At 46.5% G+C, this 18,964-nt stretch overlaps 1 protein-coding gene across 6 annotated transcripts in view; it reads left to right on the top strand.

The window, feature by feature from the left end:
- Positions 1-18,964, top strand: part of CARMIL1 (capping protein regulator and myosin 1 linker 1) — a 307,660-nt gene that overhangs the window by 103,466 nt on the left and 185,230 nt on the right. For all 6 annotated transcript variants that reach the window (XM_064597073.1, XM_064597072.1, XM_064597074.1 and 3 more), the window contains exons 3-4: positions 10,219-10,269; positions 14,987-15,046. In XM_064597073.1, the coding sequence (XP_064453143.1) occupies positions 10,219-10,269; positions 14,987-15,046 (111 nt within the window). The remainder of the gene's footprint in view (positions 1-10,218; positions 10,270-14,986; positions 15,047-18,964) is intronic.

Raw genomic sequence — 18,964 nt, 5'->3', positions numbered from 1 at the left:
GGGAGAGGATGGAAGGTAGCGGGGAGTGGGGAACGGACATGCAACTAGGAATGACCAGAGAGGCGGGTGGAAAACCTGTGGAAGAGAGATCTGCCAGCATCAGGGCTGTGCCCGGGCGGAGGGCAGGTCTCGTTCAGCTCTGTGCCATGCCCAGGAGCAGTGTAGTGAGCAAATGCTGAAAACCATACACTGGGTTTAGCAAGCAAGAGGTGATCGGGACCTCAGCAGGAGTAATTCCAGCGGAGCTGTGGGGACAGAAGCCCACTTTGAATGGTAGGGGAGAGGATTTGGGGTGGGAAGATTAAGACCCTTGTTGAGAAGTTGGGCTCAGAAGAGGTGTGTAGGACCCAGGGTCTAGCTCTAGATCTTGGTGCCTCCGTATTTGGACATTTAGATATGGGAGGGAAGGCAAACTCTGATGCTTAAGGTTCCAGGACAGGTGGGTGGATGTAATCCAGAGCCCAGGGGAAGGGATGGGCATTTACCTCCTGCGCTTCAGAGGGAGAGGAGGAGGAGGGCGGGCGGAGGCAGCTGCAGGTGTACAACGGCACAGAGGTTTGGGGTGGGATGGTCAGCGATCTGTTCTGATCATTTCTGTTTTCTCAGTGAAGTAGGAGGCAAAGCCGTCTTCCCAGTCAAAGGAGCCCGCTTGCTGGGTTAGAGCTCTTCTCTAACCGAGGTGCTTGGCAGCCACCTCGGCAGGCATGGGATCGGCAGCCGGGCGGGTCCATCCAGAGTTGAGGTTTTTCTCTGTGGGCGTAATGCAAGGACAAGGAAGGGACTAACAGTGGAGGAATGGTTTCAGGGAGGTTTCTGTGGGATGAAGGGGCTGGGGCTGATGGGGAGGAAGGATGTGGAATGGTCAATGGCCCAGCCGTGCAGGGATTAGGAACAGGGTGGTGGGCTAGCTGAGTAGAGGAACAAGATACAAGTGCTTGGTTAACTGTCCTGTGCATAGAAATCACCCAGGGATCTTGTTAAAATGCAGATTCTCATGCCGTGGGTCTGGGATGGGGCCTCAGATTCTGCATTTTAACAAGCTCCTAAGGGGTGCCAGCCCCTCTGGCCTGTGGATTGCACTTTGAGGAGAAATTAGAAGGTTGTCGTTTGAGTGGGAGGCCGAATTAGAAATCCTCGAGGTGGTGCAGTCTTGAGCAATAGATAACACAGCCTGGGAATGGCTGAGCGGCCACCTGAGGCACTCAGGGTGCACGATGGGGATGCTAATGCCTATTATCGGCAACACTGCTCCCAGCGTCTGTTGTTTAATCATCCCCCAAACTGCAATCAGGTAGGTATTACAGTCCCCCATCCTACAGGTGAGAAGTGAGGCACAGAGAGCCCTGTCCCCAAATCACGCACACTTGTGAGCAGTGGAGTCAGAACTCAGGCTGGGCGGTACCTCTCCGGAGCCCTGGGAGGGGGGCATCACTGACCCCCGATGACATAAGTGTTAGCATCATCTGCGAATGCGGGTAAGAGGGTCTAAGAGAATGCTAGGGTCTCACAGGTTTTCCCCTGTAATCCTCACAACTGTCCTACAGAGGCTGTGCTCTACCCATTTTACAGGTAAGAAAAGTAAGGTGCAGAGGGATTATGTAACTGATCGGTGGGGGAGTTTTCAAGTGACTCAGCTTTGGTTTGAGTCCAAAGTCCTCCTCCTCCGTATCGGTTTCACTCCATCCCTCACAGAAATGCAAATCATCTTCTAATTCTCTGGGAGGCTGCAGTTACCATGGGAATAATCTCCCTTGCAGTGACTCATGCTACATCCTGGAGTTTGAGGTGTTGTGAACAAAGCTGAGCCCAGGAGACTGAGCATCTGGGCTTGGCTCTGTCTCTAACTAGCAAGTTTGCACATGTCTCTTAGGTCTCGATTTTTTTATTCCTAGCGATCACTTCCAGAGCTATACTCTGTAAGCATCAGGATAGTTATAACGGCTCGTTTACACTGATGTCTGCTGTAGGCTTAGCATTCCATAGGTCATCCTTAATTCTTACACAAGGATGAATGTCGTTTCTAATTTAGAGGGGAGGGTCCTGCAGCCTGGAGACCTCAAGTAACCTGCCCGTTGCCTCCCAGCTCACGGGATGGCAAAGCCGGGGTTTGTCCCGAGCTCTGTCTGACCGCAAAGCCCGTGTTGCTGCCTCAGCTTCTTCCATAGCCTCATGGTGGATCTTGCTTACAGGTGTCATAAATCAGGATTATCAGACTCTCAAAACCTGGACTCCAGGAAGGGCTCTGTTTGATACTGGTTTTGAGAAGCACCTCTCCTACGCATGGTGCATGCAGGTGCGTGCGTGTGCACACACACGCACGCGCGCACACGCGCGTGCGCATGCTACACGCACACACGCACACACACGCATGAGACAGTGTGCACGCCGATGCCTCTGGAACAAAAGTTTCATGAAACAGGGGCTTATGGCATTCACTTGCAAAGCACTTGATTTTCTTTTTTGCTTCTAGTTCAGTTTAGTCCATTTTATTAAGATACTTGTTAAGCTCTACTGATGATTGAACCACCTGCCAATGGTCTGCAGCCCTCAGTTTGAAAACTATGTGCAGGGGCGTCTGGGTGACTCAGTTGGTTAAGCATCCGACTCTTGATTTCAGCTCAGGTCATGATCTCAGGGTCGTGAGATCGAGCCCCACATCGGGCTCCGTGCTGGGCGTGAAGCCTGCTTAAGATTCTCTTAGTCCCTGTTCTCCCCCATTACCCCACTTGTGCGAGTGCTCTCTAAAATAAAAATAAAAATTATGGATTTCTTGATACAGTTACTCTCAGTCTTCTTTTCTTTCTCTCCCAATTTCTTATCTCTGAATTTCATGAAAAATCTCTCTCTGATTATGTATGTAGCAGTATTAAATCTAAATCAGTCCCCCCACCATATGCCACCACACTTTTGCAAAGTGGAAAAGTATTTCATAAATTTGCTCCGAGAGAAGGAAAGAAAATTGTGCTTTTTAAATTGGATGACGGTGCTAATGTAACAAAAGAGGAAGAATAAGGAAGTGACTTCTGTGTCTTCTTGGCTAGAAAGATGAGGGTATAAGGCTGGGAAACATGGGCTGATAACGTGAAATGGTGCAGGTTGGGGAGAGACCACAGCAACAGAATTCTGGTAAAAGACGGTGAAACTAACTTCTTGTTCCAACTCTGCCATATAGCCAGTTGTTAGCTGTAATTATCCTTGTAAACTTGTCCAAGGACACGCCTTTATTGGACTCTGTTGTGTAACTGGTTTTGTTCTGAGTACCTCACATATGGTGTCTGGATAGGTGATATTGTCTCCATGCTTTTACAGAGGAGGAGCCCCGGGCACAGAGAGGCTAAGTAATCTGTCCAAGTTCACACAGCTGCTAGTAAGTGGTCTAGTGGGCATTCATCCCCGGGCTCTCTGCCTCTGGAGCCAGCGTTCTTTGTCACTACACTGTCATGGTTACTTGTCTTTTCTTTCACGTGATTCTTTGTGGTCCCAGTTGGATGCCATGCCTGGGATAGGAGGTCCTCGCCTCACCTCTGGGGTTATACATGGATGAAAAGTGATTGGAGTCCATCCACCTGATAGGGGCAGCCAGAAGGGATCTGTAGAGTTGATTTGGTTTCTGTCCTTCTTGAGCTCTGGTTATTTCTTGTTTTGTTTTTTGGTTTTTGGGTTTTTTTTGGATTATGACAACTACCCCCACGCCCTTTTTTTTAAATTTGTGTTTAAAATTCTGTTGCTTGAAACAAAGAAGAACTCTAATGCGTGCTGACCAATCCTTTAACGCTTCCCGGTCTGTTTCCTCATCTGTAAAATAAAGGAATTGGATACACCCTTCCCCAGATCCGCTCAGCTCTGTGATTTTTAGCTAGAATTGGGTTCTAGTGACTCTCATGTTCAAGAAGAGACTGGCTGGTCCTGTGTTGGGGACGCAGGAGAAGTTCTGTTAATTAACAGGGTTAATACGACCGTTTCCTTCGTGTTGTATGTTTTGTGTATTCCTTGCATGGCTCTGACTCTTCTGTTGAATTCATTTAGAACATAAACAGGACGGGGATGACTGACCCCTTCCCCAGCGCCCACCCAGGGCTGAGAGTTCTGGGCAGGAATTCTCCAGCCCTGAGGCCCGACGTGAGCCCACCTGCACCCCGAGGGGCTGCAGCTGGGGATCGGACTCATCTTGTTATAGCCTAGGAGGTGGTCCCTTTCTAGGGCTAATTCTGCTTGACATGAATTTGTCCTTATAATAGAATCAGTGTGACATATTCCAGAGTTTTGTGTTAGCTGGTGCTTTGACAAGAAGATCTGATATGGAGTGACATCAGGAGAATTGGTTTTGAAGTAGCCACATATTCGTCTGTGGAGGAACATTAAATATGTTTGGTTTCTTTCATGCGTCGGAAATGCCTTACAAGTTGCAGTGATGGGCCTGCAGAGGGAAGGAAGTGATGTGTCTGACGAGCTGTGTGTTCTGCACAATGGCGGAAGTAACCAGGTGAAAAAGAAACGGATTTGCACAGGTGTGAGAGAGTCAAAGCCCGACTCAAGTGGCTTCCTCACTCCCCTGTGGAGGGAGCATCTGTCGGTCCAGCGAGTAGGGCCCCACGAAGGAACTGATTCCTCTCGGCAGATATTTCCTGGGGACTTGCCCTTCCCAGCCGTCCACACACACCAGAGAGGAGCAGGGTCCAGGAACCGGGGGAGCCCCACAGTGGGCCTACGTCACGGGCCCCAAGTGTAGGACGGGGACACGGGCACCTCTTCCAACGCTCTTATTCTAGTTTCGGGGCATTGAGGTCCATAAAGGTAGTGATTTGTTCCGTTTGGACCCTCAGCTGGGTTGAGGCTGGCCCAGGCTACATGTGGGCAAGTCTCTCGTGGCTTAACACGGTTGTGGGCATTCACGGTTTTATTGTAACGTTGAGATGTACAGATACGCACACTCCATTGCATCTCATCTGCGAGCGCTCTCTGAGCGCTTTACCGTACGACGGACCCGCGGGGCCCTCACGCCTCCGTGGGTGTAGGTACGATGACTGCTCCCATATGGCAGGAGGGGAAACGTCGTTCCTCAAGTCATTCGCCCAAGTACACAGATAGTAGACCGAGTTGAAATGCTGACCACCGCCCGACTCCAGGGTTTTTCCTTTAAACCGCTAGGCCAGGGCTTGGCAAACTTTTTCTGTGTGGGACCAGATAGTAAGTATTTTAGGCTTTGTGTGCCCTAAAAATCTCTTGTCGCTTCAACTCTGCCTTTGTAGTGTGAAAGCAGCCAGAGACAATACCTCAAACAAATGGTGTGGCTGTGTCCCAATAAAACTTTATTTGTAAAAATAGGGGGCGTGCGGGATTTGGCCCATAGGCTGTAATTTTTAGATCCTGAGTTCTAGACCATCCTGCCTTGTTAGGGCACATCTATTAATGACAGAGAGAGACAGACACTCAGTAGTATGGTGATCCAGTTTTTTTTTTTTTTTTTTTTTTAAGATTTTATTTATTTATTTGACTGAGAGAGACACAGCGAGAGAGGGAACACAAGCGGGGGGGGGGTGGGGTGGGAGAGGGAGAAGCGGGCTTCCCGTGGAGCAGGGAGCCTGATGCGGGGCTTGATCCCAGGACCCTGGGATCATGACCTGAGCCGAAGGCAGACGCTTAACGACTGAGCCACCCAGGTGCCCCGGTGATCCAGTTTTATAAGGGATCGGGGGCCAGAAATTGCACGGAAGTGATGGATTGTTTGTATTCCTTTTGGGTGAAGCGTCCTCCTGCTTTAGCTACAGAGGGTGATGGTCGTCATGGCTGGGTACAGTGGGATGTTAAGAGGCTCAGGGCCAGGAGAGACTTGATATTCTCTGTCAACTTTCTGGCAGATCTTGCACAAGGCTCTGGGCATCTGTCAATCATAACTCCACGGTGGTGATAGTGGTCCTCACCACCTGCCCGTCTCTCTCCCCCGGGTCTTGGATTAAAGAGGTCTTGTCCGTGATGCCCTTGGAGCATCGCTGGGAGTCTGGAAGAGGGTAAACGAATTAAATGGCATCCATCATTTAGTTTGCTTGCAAATTAGAACTTTGGGGGTATAAGACCCTTTTTTGAATGTTTGCCGGGTAGAACCCAGTTTTAAAGGAAAGGCGTTCTTAGCGAACTGTGTGAGAGAATGTGGATTTAGGTGGCATGAATTTATGGATTACCTGTGCGGCGGTAGGCTTTAGGCAATGGAGTTATTAAAGAGGGTGAAACAGGTATTTATTTCAGTTTTTAATAAGTGTGCAGTGAGAGGGCTCCATAGCCCACCTCATTATATATCATTTCCACCTCATTATATATCATTTCCACAAGAAAATTTAGGCTTCTCTGCTAAGCTGTGAGTCTTAGCAGTGGGGAGGATTTTTATAAATGTTTCCAAGTGAAATTTTGAAGTTAAAAGTTGAGTGGAGAAACCTCAGAGGGCGCAAAGGCTGCTGCTTGCATTTCAATGACAGGGAGAGGAAATTCATTATAGGGGTTGAAGATGTGGTTTGCATGCTAAGACCTTTGTGGAAGAATGGGCCTCCCCAGAGGAGGTGGGAGGGAGGTTGCTTGCCCTTGGTGACTAAGTTTCCTTGATTAAGCACAGATATTTCTTCTGATGCCCTCTATCCCCCCCCTTTTTTTTTAAACTTTGCAAGAAAATATATTGAACTGAAAATTTCAGCCTAGAGGATGTCTCAGAATCTTGGTGGGTTTTGTTGTTTGTATTGTTCTGCTGCCAAAAACTGTTACTTAAAAATTCAAGAAGTGTAACTACTTAATTTGGGAATCGAAATTTAAGATGTGATCACATCAGTTATAATGAAAGAAGAGCTGGTATTTGGCAGAGACCTTCTGGGCGCTGGGCTAGGGCCGTATCTTCACCAGGTCAGTACACTTAAATCGTGCTTAAAACAAGAGCATCAGTCCTGCAGAGGAATATTCTTCTTGTTGTGCAGATGAGCCCATCGAAGCATCGGCAAGTTCACTAACTCCGTCAGGGTTAAACCGCTGGAGAGTAGTAGAGCCAGAATTTAAATCTGCCTTCCTGATTCCAAAACCCATGCACGGAGGCTGAGCAAGGGTCCTGGGTTTCTGGGACACGGGATTCTCAGTGCTCAGGCTAGAAACATCCTGGGCAAATGGGAGGATTTGGTCACCCTGCAAGGAAGGTGCTTGTTACTCCCAGCACCAACGTGGTGTTCATTATCAGCATCAGTCAGGATCAGAGGAGTTTTCCTGTGTGATCGCCATATGTATGCACTGTAGGGCCCCCAAGACCGCAGATCCCAGGGCGGTCTTGGAGCTGAACAGGAAAGCTAGGAGACCAAGTTCTTTGGGATTCCCAGCATGAACGTGGCCCCATTTATTCGCCCAGTTTGCACTGATGGGGCAAGAGGCATGATTGTTGGAATGATAGCATTTGTACTGTTTCATTCTTGCTGCAAAGTATTGCTACACTGTTGTGCTCACAGGTAGTGGGAAAGGCTGGGTCAGCTTCCGAGGATTTCATCCACCCCACCCCACCCCCTTCCCGACTTTCCCAGACCAGTCCTCATGCCTCTGGGGACCGGAGGTGATCACCAGAAATGGGGACCAGCCGGCAGAAAGCTTCTTCCTTGAAAGCCCGGGCTCCCACATGGATGTGGCTCTTTTCAAACAAATTCTTTTGGCCTGTGTCCAAATTCCAAAGGACACTGTGTACACTTCTGGAGGACACTGCGTGCTTAAAAAATATTCTTAAAGAAAGGGAGTTGGCACACAGGACCACAGACTGCAGACTCTGTTGTTGCTTGAGGGAAAGCAGCAGTGATCATGAGAACATCGTATGTCTACGTGTGGTCAAGAGATGGATTGCTCTTTATTCAAAAAGTGAATCTGTAGGAACATTCTGGGTTTTTTTTAAATCCTCCCTTGTAAGAAGTGTACTGACCCAGTTAATACCGTGTTCTGTGGCACCTAGAAGCCCGCTGGGGTGACTGATCTGGAGAGGGCTGATCCAGAGAAGGCAGGCAGGTCGTCGGATGGCCTTGCTGCTTGTGGGAGACTTCGTTCCCCGGAGGGAGTGCAGCACGGACAGAGGGGCGAGAGGCCAACCCACGCCCGGTGCTGGCGATTGCAGTTGCTTGGGTGCTCGTTTGAGATTAGTTTCTAAGACTTACTAGATTCACACAGGGGACCTTGTAATCACTTAATTACCGAGGTGCTCACTGCTTAACCATGTCAAAAGGTGCCTTGTCGTTTTTATTTTGCGTTTTGTTCAAGGGTCTCTGTGACCGTGTTACAAATGAAATATTCTTCTGGAATGCGGTATTTCCTCTGTGATTGGTGTCTACTGTTTGGCAATCGGCACAAATAAGACGCAAGCTCCCAAGTGTTTAGCATAGGGGAGGCTCTGGGAAATGAGGGCAGAGTGCAGGGGAGTGTACCAGAGGAGGGGCGGGAGAATGAGAGGCTGGGGAGCGTGGGGGAGTGGGGGGAGTAGCAGGTGCGGCAGGGCGTGGAAAAGGGGGAGAGACACACACAGACTGAGAGATACGCAGATAGAATCAGGTAGGCAGACAGAAGACAGAGACAGACAGGCCGACCGGTAGGGACGGGTTCTTTTCCTTGTGATCCTCAAACATCCCTCATCCTCCCCATGACGCTTTTACCTGTTTGCTTCCTTCTGGCTTTAAAGTCCTGTGACTCAGCTGTGTTTGCGTGTGTGTAGACTCTTAAGGAAGTGGGTTCTGGAAAATTTGAGAGTCCGTATAAGGAATTAGAAGCCCAGTGTCTGGACCCAGACCACACTGGGTTCCAATCCCAGCTCCACCACCTGCTTGCTGGTCCCCTGGGAAGTTACGTAAGCTCTCTGTGCCTTCATTTCTTCTTGTTAAAATGGGGATAATAACTGTGTCTCGCTCTTAGAGGATTAGGGATGTGTACCCAGCGGTATTGGTCATTGTCACTACTACTGTGCTTGTAACATGATCCTGGATGTCGTGGGACCAGTCTCCATTTGCAGGAATGTTCACAGAGCGTAATATATTTTTCCAAATGCTGGAAAGGCTGCATGTTCCTGTCTGGGGCTTTTGGCATTGAACATACTGCGCATGTGAGGAGAAGGTGTAGAGATCTAATACGCTGGGGGTCAGGGGTCACAGGATCCAGTCCCAGCGCCTCACAGGCTGGCAAATGTGATGAATTTCTCTGGACCTGCTCTCAGATTAGACACTGAGACGGTAAACAAGGGGGTTTTAGGTCACAGGTGATAGAGTCCTCTTTGGGCATGTGAGTCTTACGACCTGGTTACAATTTTACCTCTATGTGGAGGTTCCGTGGGTGTAAGATTCACGACAAGACTGGGGGTTGCTTGTGTTAGTGCCCCTGGAAGAGAGAAATGTGTGCGCTGTATTGTAAATAATAAATTTAGTGACGAGGAGGTTCTTTGGGAAATGAAAAAGCCAGTTCTCCCGTCAAAACCTAAGTGTCAGGGACTCCTCTTCACTGCAAAGGCCCTGGGGCCTGCCTGGGCCTCCAAGCGCGTTTAGATCTTTGCGGTTGTGGACGTGGGATCCCTGCTCCAGGCCTGGCTTCAAACCATTTCTAGCCTCCGCTGGGCACGTGGGGTCCTCTGGGCTCCGTAGATGTTCTTAGCGGTTTTGGAATTGGAACGTCCATAAACGTTCTCTCGAGGACTGAGAGAAGCCCGCTGAGAGACATAGCCGGGGACAGCTTAGAAGCCTCTCCGTTACGCTGCCTGGGCCTCGTGTAAATGTTCCCTGCTGGTGTACAGAGAAAGGGAAGCAGGAGGGCCAGTGTGGCTGGTGGTTGTGATTGGAAAGTGTGCATGAACACTTGGCTTCTTCCTTCAGTTTGCTGTTGATGCACGGAGGCTCATGACTGTCTTCCTATAAGATCTCTGTATTTTAGTATCACAGAGAACTGTCTTGTTGACTCAGCTGACGTAATCTCCTGGTCCTTTGGGCTGTTGACCGATTGCTTGTCTTGAGATTTCACAAGCGATTTGTTCGGGGGAGACCTTCGTACAGCGACTCTTGAGTAAAACTAGTTCTTCATGGCCAACAAGCCGTCCCAGTTCACTTAGTGTTCTCACATGCCAGGAGCCAAGCCCCGTGGCCTCTCAGTGCCTTAGTGTCCCTCAGTCTTGTGGGTGACACCAGAGCCTCCCAGTCCTGCTGGTAGTACCTACACTGATGCTGCTTTTCTCTCCTGCAGGTGCTCACATCATGCCGAGCCTTCCTTGTAACAGCACGGATCCCTACCAAGGTAAGCGTCGGTGCATTTCCTCCGCTCACACACACGCACGCACGCTCACTTTCAGTGATGGGGCTTCACGATTTAGGCTGTGTCCAGAGTGCTCTTAGCACACCCATATTTTCCTTCCTTCTCCCCAGAAAGCACCTCAGCGTTGTGATGACGAACAGTTTTTACTCCGTTTCTCCTCTTCTTGTGTAAAAAGCATCCCGTGAAAAGTGGGGAAGCATTTTGTGCTCCCTGAGGCTCGTGGATTCTGGTCATTTTTCTCTCTCACCCGGCATCAAGTCTAGCTCTTATTTCCTTCGGTCCAGGAAAGGCAGATTTTTCTAAGGCTTTGACATGTGGGCAATAACCTTCATCACTGTGGAGGGTGCGTTCTTGGTGGGAGAGTGTCTCAGGCATTCTGTGTGTACTCTGGGGTTGCCCATGAAAAAGACCACGACACCACTTTGTTCTTGAAAGGATCTGTTTAATTTTGCCCAGATACCAATCCACTGTTTGCTAGTCCAGGGCTCAGGGTGCCTCCTGCCTTTTTTCTTTCTGTTTATACAAATGCTAAATTTTATGACGTTTCCCCCTGCCCCTTTTGGTAATGTAAAGTGAGTCTGTTTCTAATGTGTCATAAATGAAATCAATTATTATGTGAATGGTGTTGGGCTATGTTGCCTTTATATTAAAACACCCCAAAGCAGGCTGTAAGGAAGTGAATGAACCATTATTCCACTGGTGAAAAATTAATTGCAGAAGGAAATTTTATGAGCTTGAGAAACAGTCAAGTAGCCTGTTGAGTAGAAGGCCCCTGAATAGTATATTTCCCCTATTTAAAAATGTTCTGACGTGGAAAGGTGTCTTCCCTCCTGGGCAGTCACTCACCTCTCTTCTTCTTCTTTTTTTTTTTTAAAGATTTTATTTATTTATTTGAGAGAGAGAGAGAGAAAGCACATGAGAGGGGGGAGGGTCAGAGGGAGAAGCAGACTCCCCGCTGAGCAGGGAGCCCGATGCGGGACTCGATCCCGAGACTCCAGGATCATGACCTGAGCCGAAGGCAGTCGCTTAACCAACTGAGCCACCCAGGTGCCCCTCACCCACCTCTCTTCTGCTGGCTGATCCCATACTGCCCCCTCCCTTGCTCTGCCCCGAGTGAAGGTCTGGCTTCATCCTGTGATGTGTATCGTGCTCCACGTTGGCCCGGCTAGTGTGGTTTGGACATTGGTTCTGATTTCTGATATTGTCAGCATCACAAATAGAGAAAAACCGTTTTTCTTCTGAAGTGGTCTGTGTTCATGTTTCCCCCTGGTTTTCATGTGCCACAGTATACCTTGGCTGAGATGCAAAACCCATGTCGATGACATTAATTTTCTGGGGGAAATGATTATATTCAAAACAGTACCGTACAGTAGGTTCTGATTATGGCATAGATGTCTTCCCTTTGGGCGCCGATTAACATTTTCTCTCTTGTCTTTCTGTTGTTAAACGTATCACATATGCAGTCCAATGTACAAAATAGGAAAGTACGTCTCTGTGATGAATCACAAAGCAAATACCGCTGCAGTCACCCCCAGATGAAGAAGTAGAACTTTGCTGTCACCCCAGAAGGCCCCGGCTCCGTTTTGTGGGCAGGAATGGGTAATTATCAGATCAGGGATGGACCACAGAGAAGCTGGGTTGAAGGATCGCCCCCCCCCCCCCATCAGCCAGGCAGATGCGAGGGTCTTCCACTGGTCCACGGTTTAGCGGTGGAAAGAGCACAGTGCTTTGGGGAGCAGGGGTGTGGGGGGGCTGTGGGGGGAGGGAAACAGGTCGGAAGGTGGGTGGCGGAGGCTCAGGCTTCTGCCATGTGGAGTAGGGGGACATTCCTGCAGGACAGTCACCTGTCCATTTGCTTATTGCCTGTGGGCAGGGGACTTGCTGGGGGGCCGGTAGAGGTGGGGTGAGTGAGTGGAAGAGCAGAGGGGGGCTAGCGATAGTCTGGATTAATTCCTTCCTTGCATCTGACCAATCACGACCATCTGTGGTGCTGCCTTAAAAGCATCCTCAGGTGTTCCTGCCTCATCTTGCCCTGAGCCATTCTTTAAACTGGGTGTGTGTGGGCGGGGGCTTTGTTGGGGAGGGTCAGGTGAGGGACTGTTGAAGAGGAAAGGGGAAGTGGCCAGGCCGGAGAGAGTGACTTGAGCCTCACCGCCTCTTTCAGTCTGGCTCAGGGACGCCCCTCCTCACTCTTAGGAAAGCTGGGACGCCCAAAGAATCACAGACACAGGGATTGTCCCTACTACAGGCTCTGTGTCTGGCTTCTGCCTGGTCCTAGTTCTTGTGATACCTCTATACCTTTGCAGATTCTTTTTCTTCTGCCTGGACTTCCCTTTTCTGCCCCTTCTTTGCTTGCCAAACTTGAAAAGTCATTCCTCAGAGCCTCGCCGAATGTCTCCGTGCTTTCCTGCTCCCTGACGCTTTGCTTCTCCCAGTGACAGTGCCTAGGTGCCGTGGAAGCATCTTAATTGACCTCCAGCTAACCTCACTCGGCCACCTTGATCACATCTGTCCATGCCATGCCTGATGGTGCCGACTCGTGCCCCCTGTGCTTTCGTAGCTCCTGGGTGGTGAGCGCCCCGACCTGTCCACACCTGCTCCCACCAGTTGAATGAGTGCCCACCGAGGGTCAGCGGTTTGTTTCCAAACCTATTCATAGCAGTTGTAAGGCCAACAGTACATTTATTTAATTCAAGCAGTGAAATTCACATAGCAGTGAAATAGGCTGTGAAAGGAGAGAGTGTCTATGAAATACTGATCATTGATAAAGGCGCATTATGTAAAAAGAAATTACTGTCTTGTTAAGGACCAGACAGTTGTTAAAGGCTGGGTGGTGGGGAGCGTAATAATTCAGCAAAATTATGCCCTCAAGTTGCTTTGCAAGTGTCTTCAAATTCTCCATGTTATTTATTATTATTTATTTTTAAAGATTTATTTATTTGAGAACGAGAGTGGGGTGTGCATGGAAGGGCAGAGGGAGAGGGAGAGAGAGAATCACAAGCAGACTCCCCTCTGAGGATGGAGCCCAACACGGGGCTTGATCCCATGACCCTGAGATCGTGACCCGAGCTGAAATCAAGAGTCGGACGCTCAACTGACTGAGCCACCCAGGGGCCCCCTCCCTCCATTTTGGAGAGACTTGAATTGGACGTTGGGTGCCTGGATTTATGGTTGTGGCCCCCAGAGGAAATGCCATTGTAGGGCCAGCTGATAGATTCTTCTCAAAGAAGAAATGTGGTCACTCTGTCAAATAATTTCCTGCTTGAGGTGACTTTTCGAAACCCAGCTGAGCATCGGTCTTGATAATAATGGTAGGTGAGAGGACTTCTACTCAAATAGAGTGTTTAAAATGGGCCTCCAGTGCTGTGTTTGACTCTTGGAGGACAAGAGAGATGTGTCCTTCTTCTTTTCAGCTCCAATCCTGGTACATAGTAGGCCTTCCATATATATCTGTGGGTTGACTAAGTGAATAATGAAAGAATAACTTTTCTACCTCTGGCCCTCAGTGCTATACATCAAGATATTTAACTGGGCACTCAGGGGTTCTCTGTTCTAAGGTTCATCCTACCAAATATGTAGAGTACAGCATAGCATCCAGGGGCACAACTAAGGGTCTTGTGCGTTTGGTTCTGGGTGGGTACTTTTCCCCTTACCTTTCTAGTTTGAAGGCAAAGAGGTCAAATAAACTAATCTAACTCAGTCTTCTCTAACACAGAGTGCTCTGGGATTGTTCGCTGTAGTCGGATGAAAGACTGCAAAATTGGGGGAAAGATTAGTGGGTATTGTCCAGGAAGAATAAAGAATAGGAAGAGTGTGGGACTGGAGATATTTTGAAGAAAAAAGAAATGCTGATTATGGGAGAAGAGAGAAAGGATCACTTAATATTAAAATGGGAAGGAAATAAATCATTTATCTGCACACACAGATAAGATTTTTACTTAACTATGTGTGTTTCATTTAACCACAGTTTTAAATTCCTACATGTTGTATTTTTCTAAATCCATTCAAAATACGCATTTTTATGAAAGATGGGGAAGGAATGATGATGATTCCAGGAAGTGGCCAGAGTGTAACCCAAAGAGGTAAGAGTTTAGAGAGAAGGAAAACCAACATCGTCACCTTGATGGGACTTTCTGGAGCAAAATTTTGAAATAGGAGAAAAACGTCTATTTAGATGGCTCACTTTATACATTCATTTCTCAGTGAATAAATGGAGTATTTATTCATTCAGACTTTCCATTGAGTTTGTCCCTGGATGAAATTTAAAAAGTCAGACTTGTAGCTTCCTTTCAACCCTTTAGTAAAGTGAAGAATACGTTTCTTTCTTTTTTTTTTTTTTTTTAAGATTTTATTTATTTATTCATAAAAGACAGAGAGAGAGAGGCAGAGGGAGAAGCAGGCTCCCCGCTGAGCAGGGAGCCCGATGTGGGACTTGATCCCAGGACTCTGGGATCATGACCTGAGCCGAAGGCAGACGCTTAACGACTGAGCCACCCAGGCGCCCGAGAATACTTTTCTGAAATACGCTAAATCAAGGTCATATCTTAAGTGCACCAATGGAGACTAGTTAAGCCAGCCTGCCTTCCGAAGATGCCCAGTACCTTGTTTTGCTCTCAGACTGTTTCTAATTGTAGCATTTTTACCTTAAATTATAGGTTTTGCCACCCTCATTCATTTCAGGTCTTTCTTTCAATTGCAGCTCGAGTTAACCTTCAGCTACTTGGAGATTCACGGTGTCATCTGCAACAAGTCAGCTCAGGTGCGTGTCAACAACAGCCATCTGTGTGTCATTAACTGCGGGGTCCTCACCTTTTCTTGAGTTTCTGAAACTGGGAAACTCCTATTTTGGTTTCACTATTGATATTCTCTTGAGATAATGTAGAAAAACAAGATTAGGGAAAATGGAAGTTTCTGAATGACAGACTGAACAGGGGGCTAGGTGGGTAGGGGCTGGGAATGTGTTCTCATAAGGAAAACACATTCTCCAGAACTCAGTCTGAGAAGAACTAATGAGCTGTTATGTGAGCTGGTGATGTAAACGTGAGATTTTGTACAACAGGGTTTAGGGTTAAAATCTCCTAGCTGTTATACAGTACTGTCTAAGGTCTTTGTGGGAATATAGTGATACATGAATATTTTGGTGTTAATAAAATAGAGATTTTTATTTTTTATTTTATTTTTAAAATTTTTTAAAGATTTATTTATTTTAGAGAGAGAGAGAGCGTGGTGGGAAGACATAGAGGGAGAGGGAGAGAGAGAATCTCAAGCAGATTCCCCACTGAGTGCAGAACCTGATGTGGGGCTTGAGGTGGGTCCCCACGCGGGGCTGGATCTCACAACCCTGAGATCATGACCTGAGCCGAAATCGAGTTGGATGCCTAACTGACTGAGCCACCCAGGTGTCCCTAAGATGTAGATTTTTAAAAACTGCTTTATTGAGCTATAGTAAGTACTATGCAGCAAACTGAAGTGTACCGTGTGATTAAGTTTTGACATATGTGTACCCATGAAACCATTACCACAATCGAGATACCAAATTTATTCCTCATCCCACGGTCTCCTCATACCCCCAGCAGACACTCCCGCTTGCTTCTCCTCCTCTGCAGGCATCTGCGGGAATCTCCTCCCTGCAGTTAGAGATTAGTTTGCATTTTCTAAAACTTTGTGTGAATGGAATCATACGGTGTGTGTACTCTTTATTGCCTACCTTCTTTCCATCAGTATAATTGTTTTGGGATTGATTTATTTTGTTGCATGTCTCAGTGGTTCCTTTTCATTGTTGAGTAGTGTTCCGTTGTGTCCCGTTGTGTCCTGTTGTGTCCTCCTGTGTTTTGTTGTGTTCCGTTGTGTCTCGTTGTGTTCCATTGTGTTTCGTTGTGTCCTGTTGTGTCCTCCTGTGTTTTGTTGTGTTCCATTGTGTGGTTGTATCGCAGCTGCTTTATCCATTCACCTGGTGAGGGGCAGTTGGGTGTTTATGTTGTTGGCAAGACAAGCAAAGCTGTTGTGAACATGTATGTGTACAAATCTTTGCTTGGATAGAGGCCTTCGTTTCCCATGCATGGATATCTCGGAATGGAATGGCTGAATTGTATGGTAGGTACACTTTTTAAGAAGTTGCTAAACTGTTTTCCAAAGTGGTTGTACCATTTGACTTGCCATGAACGAGCAGTGCATGAGGGTCCCAGTTCCTCCACATCCTTCCTCCACTGGCGTGGTCACTGTATTTAATTTTAGCCATTCTGGGAAGTATGTGATGCTTTCTCATTGTAGTTTTAATTTGCATTTTTCCAATGACTAAAGATACTGAGTATCTTTTTATCTGCTTGTCTGCCATCATCTGTCTCCCTTGTTCAAGTGTTGGTTAAAATGTTTTGCCATTTTTTAAATTGAGTTGTTGTTTTAAGAGTTCTTTGTATATTCTGAATACAAATCCCTTTGATACATGATTTACACATATTTTTTTCTCAGTCTGTGGCCTGTCTTTCATTTTCTTTGCAGTGCTTTTGAAAGGGCACAAGTTTTAAATTTTGATGATGTCCAATTTGTCGGTATTTTTTTTTTTTTTTTTTTTTTGTGGATCATGCTGGTGTCATATTGAATAAATCTTTGCCCAACCTGAGGTCACAGAATGTTCTAGAGCTTTTGGAAGTGTTACAGCTTTATGTTATACATTTAGCTCTGTGATCCACTTTGAAGTAGTTTCTGTATATAAAGCAATATACGGATCAGTTGGGTTTCTTTTGTTGTTTTTTGGGTGTGGTTTTTGTTTTTTGGGGGGTGTAGTTTTTTTTTTTTTGTCTTTTTTTGCATATGTATAGCATATCCACCTGTTTGAAGGACTGAACTGGCTTTCACTTTTGTTGGAGATCCGTTGTTCACATAACTGTTGGTCCATTTCTGGACTGAATCCTGTCCCTGTGGTGTGTTTGTCTATCTGTGTGCCACTACCAAACTGTCTTGATTACTACAGCTTTATATAAGACTCGAAATCAGATAGTGTTAGTCTCCCAGGTTTGTTCTTCTTTATCAAAGTTGCTCAGTGATTCTGGGTCCTTTACAATTCCATATGAATTGTAGACTCAGCTCAGTTTCTACAGAAAAGGCTGCTGATATTTTGATTGGTATTATATTGAATCTATAAATCCATTTGGGGAGAATTGACGTCTTAACAGTTTGGAGTCCCTGACCCAAGAAAACTGTATTTCTACACATATTTAGGTCTTCTTTAATTTCTCTCAGCAGTGTTTTGTTGTAGCTTTCAGCATACGGATCTTACACATCTTTTGTCGGATTTATTCCCAAGTATTTTGTATTTTTTGATGCTATTATAAATAGTATTGTTTTAAATTCCAGTTCTTAATTATTTCTTGCTGGCGTATAGACATACAGTGGACTTTTGCATATTAAACTTACATCCTGACAACTCACCTATTAGTTCTAGTAGCTTTTAAAAACGAATTTCATCTTTTTCTACATAGACGATTGTGTTGTTTGTGAATAAAGACAATTTCACTTCTTCCTTTTCCAGCATTAATATCTTTTATTTCTTTTTCTTGCCTTATTGCTGTTGGGTCTCCCACATTCCTGCATGCTTGCTGGATATGCCAAGACTTCATTGCTGTGACTGCTCTTTCCACAGACTGCTTCCCAGGGTTATATATGCTGTGAGCATCCGTGTGAGATGGTGGCATGTTCCCTTATGAACAGAGAGTGGGCTTGCTTATCGTTTACTCTGAAAATAGATTACCCACGTTCAACGGTTCCTTTCCTGTAAGCAACCCCCTGTGTGTGCAGACATCTCTGAGCTCTCTGTGTCACCCTGTGGGGCTTTGGGCTTTGGGGTAAGGGGGAATCACATGGTGCCCTTTGCTGTGCCGTGAATAATCAAGTCCTTTCTGTCTGACCCAGGATTCTCCTGTGTCCTGCCAGCATTCATAAAACAGCAACAGGCTAACTTACTTCTGGGTGGGGTAAAATCAGATCTCAGCGCCTGACAACTGTCCCTGCTAATACCTCCAGATCAGTGCTGAATAGAGATCCTTGTTCCCTCCCTGATCTTGGAAGGAAAGTACCATTCTTTTTCCACAAGTGTGATGTTAGCGGTAGGTTTTTCACTGATACCCTTTATCTGGTTGACGAATTTCTCTTCTGTTCCAAGTTGGCTGGGAGGCTTTCTCAGGAATTAGTGTTGTGTTTTGTTATGTTTTTTCTCTATTACTGTGTGGGGTTTTGTTTTTTTTTTTTTCCTTTTAGTTTGTTAACAAGGTGAATTATATTGACTGACTTTCAGGTATTAATTCAACCTTTCATTCCTGGGATTGACCCTCCTTGGTCATGATGTATTATCCATTTTTGTATATTGTTGGATTCTAGTTGTTAAAAGTTTGTGAAGAGTCTTTGCATCTATGTTAATGACAGTTACTGACTATATTTTTCTCTTTTTAAAAAAGTTTTTGTCGCTTTCTGTGTTGGAATGATCATGGACTCATAGAATTAGTCCTTGCTCTTTGGTTTTTTAGAAAAATTTAGAATAACCAACTCTTTAAATGTTCAGTTAAATTGACCCATGATGTCATCAGGGCCTGGAGTTTTCCTTCGGGAAGGTTTTAACCTACAAATTCTTATTTCTTTCATAGATATGGATGCGTTCATATGTTTCTCCTTGAGTGAGCTGTGG

The sequence above is a fragment of the Mirounga angustirostris genome, unplaced genomic scaffold, assembly GCF_029215605.1.
Source record: "Mirounga angustirostris isolate CCGP_5_RB_7025 unplaced genomic scaffold, mMirAng1.0.hap1 SCAF_8, whole genome shotgun sequence".
Classification (NCBI taxonomy): Eukaryota; Metazoa; Chordata; class Mammalia; order Carnivora; family Phocidae; genus Mirounga; species Mirounga angustirostris.
This window is presented reverse-complemented; position numbering and strand designations above follow the sequence as displayed.